The sequence below is a fragment of the Diachasma alloeum genome, unplaced genomic scaffold, assembly GCF_001412515.2.
Source record: "Diachasma alloeum isolate Michigan unplaced genomic scaffold, Dall2.0 Dall_scaffold_00351, whole genome shotgun sequence".
NCBI classification, from domain to species: Eukaryota; Metazoa; Arthropoda; class Insecta; order Hymenoptera; family Braconidae; genus Diachasma; species Diachasma alloeum.
The window spans coordinates 309,585-313,471 of record NW_021680490.1 but is presented as its reverse complement, the minus strand read 5'-3'; the positions used below and the strand labels follow the sequence as shown (position 1 = coordinate 313,471).

The following is a 3,887-nucleotide window of genomic DNA, read 5'->3' as shown; positions in this document are numbered from 1 at the left end:
CCCCCACCTCCCCCCCCCCCCCGCCCTCTTCGATCGAAAACCCTGCAGGATGCGGAAGAAATTGGGGAAACGAAGAAGTTGGAAAAAGGCTGAGTACTTACTGCCGTCGTATCGTCGAGTTTTCGTTTCCATGCATCACTACGTTCGATCAGGGAGTTCCACTGTTCGGAGAGTTTGTTCACCTCACGTCGAATACTTCGGGTTAATTCGTGGGCCTGCTCCTCGGCACTTCTGTAACCCCTTGAGTCGCCGTCAAGTTCTCGACCTATTCCAACAAACGAAGGTAGAGAGAATGAGAATTAAAAAAAAAACAAGGAAATCGAAGAAGCTGAGTTCACTCTCGTCCGAATATTTCCATAGATTTGGATAAATGGGTCACGAATTACTGGAAAATCAGTAATTCTGGAAAAAAGTTTCTCATACTTTTTGCTGACAGTTTACCCGCTGTTTTCGCCATTGTTTTATTTGGGGTGAAGTGAGCGAAAGGGTGAGGTTTTGATAAAAATGATCGAGCTGGGTCCAATAAAGGATAAAGTATATAGGTAGAATGGTTGGTGCGCTTCAAATAGCCTGCACTCTGCCTCGCTATGATCATAAATCAACATAACGCAGAGCAGATATCGTTGGTAGCCCAGTGAAGGGGAGAGAGGGGCTGGCTGGCTGAATCGCAATTCGCTATCAGAGCTAAACATGCACGTAAAAACTTAACGGATGATACGATGCGTGATTCATAGGACAATTAAATATTCTACTATTGGAAACACCCTGTACCTGCTCCATTACTCATTCATAAACTGACTCTGTTGTTTCTATTGCATCGAATATTTCCACTGGATTTTGCTTCACGTTGAAAGTACTTCTTGGATCGTAATGGCCATGTGATATGGGGTTTACTTTTTTGGGGGTCTTTGTCTTAAGAGTCTTAAGAATAAGCTTTGGCGTCCGCTTTCCGATATATTGGATAAATCATTAGGAAACTGGTGTTTTCGAGTTACTTGTTTTCTGATGCTTGTAGCGAGTCTGAAAAATCGAGACAGCTCCTCATGATCTACTTTATGTATTGGAAAACGTATGCTTCGTTCTATTCTTTGGAATCTGGAGAATTTTTCAGAAGAAGAAAAGTTCAAATCGGATGAAAGTTGCGGTTCAAAGAACAATTTTAAGGTCGAAAGGACGGGGTAAAATAAGTTGTGTTCAGTTTTACGCTTCCTCTTCCCCTTAATATGCGCAAAGAAAAATTTCCAGGATCGCGGGAAAATCTTTGTCGTAATAGAATCTAGCAAAAAGTCCGGAAATATTCTGAAATTTTCAGTTATTCTGAGCAGGTTTCCTTTAAAAATTACACAAAAATGTTCTATCTGTGTGTAATTTTGGAGTAAATCTAGGATAATTATATTTGAATCAACTCACACTTTCGGTTATTTCAAGGAGATATTGGCTTTTGAAATTAGAACATTCTTGTTTTTGATTTAATGATTTCTTCCGGTATGAAATTTATGAAATTATATTAGAAGTTTCCATAATATCTGTGAAATTTTCATGTAATTTAGGACTCCTTGGTTATCTAAAGTGTATCGCCTGACACCTTGACACAACTAACGTTCAATAATGTTCAATCAATCCTGAACATTATCCCTTTCTAATGTTCTCAGTTTACTACATAACAGAAAACTGCTTATTCTCGAAATTTTGAACCAGTTTCCTACAACAAGTTATTGATAATTTCCAAAACCAACGCACATTGACTTTTAGAAGGTGATGATGAAGATCAATGTGATTCGGCGTTGAAAAATACTGATAACTTTTTGTAGGAAATTAGTTTGAAAATTTTGAGTCAAAGACCTTCTATCTCCATTCTAAGAGCACAAATGTTTTGCTTTATTTCAGGAACATTTTCCACTTGCAAATTTGTCTCAAAAATTAAGTCAATAATTCCTTATTATAAGGACAAGGGATATAATGTAGAAACCATAAGCTTCAGAAAATCAGTAACTTTATTTGGAAAATTAGAACCTTTTCTTCTCTGTGTAAAGCATTAAGAGTAATCTGGCTACTATTATGATAACGAGTAATTACCACAGAGACCGTTAAAGATATTGTCTCATACACTTAATTTAATCCCTCGGAATGAATGAATTGCGAAAGCCCTTGGGAATCTGTGATTCTATTTTCGTCGGAGAATTATCCGCAGAATTGAGTCAGGTTGGAGTAAGTAAATGCTGATCAACAAGCCGCGAAAAATCAATGAGCTGATTCAACATTTGGCGATCTTCAGGATGAAGAGTTGAGGGAGACTGGAAAGGAAAGAATGGGGATTTGTTTTTTTTGGTTGGGATAGTCGAGGTTGGGGGAATCGAATTAGGCAGTCGTGCTCTCCATTTGTGAGCCCATTGGTAATCTATTCTACTGGCGCCTGGTGAGTTTTCCAAGCACGTTCGCAGTGTGCTTCTTTTCTACTCGTGGCGGGCTTTAACAGTCTTATGTTGCATTTGGGGACATCACATTTCACTTTCCCTGGGTTTTTTTTTCTCGGTTCTTTCCATTATAGCCAATTCGATAGTATAATGCTCGTCTTGAACTATCGTTGTTGTAATTAGCTCTCCGTATTTATTCTTTTCTGGGCAATTAACTCGATTGTCTTCAACCGGACAGTGGATACGTGTAGCAGATTAAAGTAACTAATATTTAACTTTGCATTCAGAACTTTGTTTTAATAATCTTGCCGTGAATGGAGAACCTTGTCCATTTGTAATTATCAAGCTTGTGATATTCTGGGAATAACTCAGGGGAATTTGAAGTCAACGAAAATATTTGGTTAATGATCACTTATCGAATGCGTAGCCTAGGACATTTTTCAGACAGTGATTATCTAGTCTATTTCGAAAGTGATTGGCCTGCATGCAAATGTATTCAGAATGGAATTGTACGGTATGATTTATAGAAATTAATCATTAGTTCTTATTTATCTTTTTTTGAGCCATTAACTCGATTGTCTTCAACCGGACAATGAATATGTGTAACAGATTGAAGTAGTTAATCTTCAACTTTGTACACGGGGAAAAGTGAATGGGTTACTTTTGTATGGTAGAGGTTACCATAAATTATGGTAAAAAGTTTTTAAGTCAATCTCAATAGTAATTTTTACTATGTTCAACAGTAAAGCGTACTATGTTGTATAGTAATCAATACCATTCGAACATGGTAGGCATTACTATACAATATAGCAACGACAACCATTATTATAGGAGAGATTACCATGTGGATGGTAATCAGTACTATTTAGACATGGTAATCTTACCATGAGATTACCATGTGGATGGTAATCAGTACTATTTAGACATGGTAATCTCTCCTTTTCTCTATATCGTAGAAAATACTAAAAATAGCCATCAAGGCACAATTAAAAGTGAATTATCGGTTACCCATCAACAAGTCTTTACCACCACCTTTTCTCCCTGGTCCAGCTCTTAACAAGAGATTAGAAAAGATCCAAATTATCGTTATTTTCTGCCAGTTCTCCCGTCCAATCGATCTCGAGATGTTACAATAGTATGTTCTCCCAATTATTTGGGACATGATATCAGGGAAAACGTAATATTGATGATGCCGACCGAGGCTGGTCCTCAATTACATTTGATCAATATCGTAATCCTAGAGCCAAATAATCAAGTTATTCTTGTTATTCAACAATTACAAGAATACTTTTTTGAAAGACATCCAATCCTAGAAAATTGATATAAATGATAAGGTGGTCGACATTGACATTTCGACAACTGAAATTTTGTATCCTGTCGTATATAGCTACCTCCGGGAATGGAAAGCAATACGTTCCGAAACGTTGGGTCTAAATTCTCACGCAAAGTTGTTGAGTTTAATTACTCACATTT

The 3,887-nt window shown here is 37.2% G+C and overlaps 1 protein-coding gene across 1 annotated transcript in view; it reads right to left on the bottom strand.

Moving 5' to 3' along the window:
• Positions 1 to 3,887, bottom strand: part of LOC107040970 (dystrophin, isoforms A/C/F/G/H) — a 332,601-nt gene that overhangs the window by 46,750 nt on the left and 281,964 nt on the right. Inside the window, exon 30 of the mRNA XM_015261308.1 lies at positions 102 to 265. Within this exon, the coding sequence (XP_015116794.1) occupies positions 102 to 265 (164 nt within the window). The remainder of the gene's footprint in view (positions 1 to 101; positions 266 to 3,887) is intronic.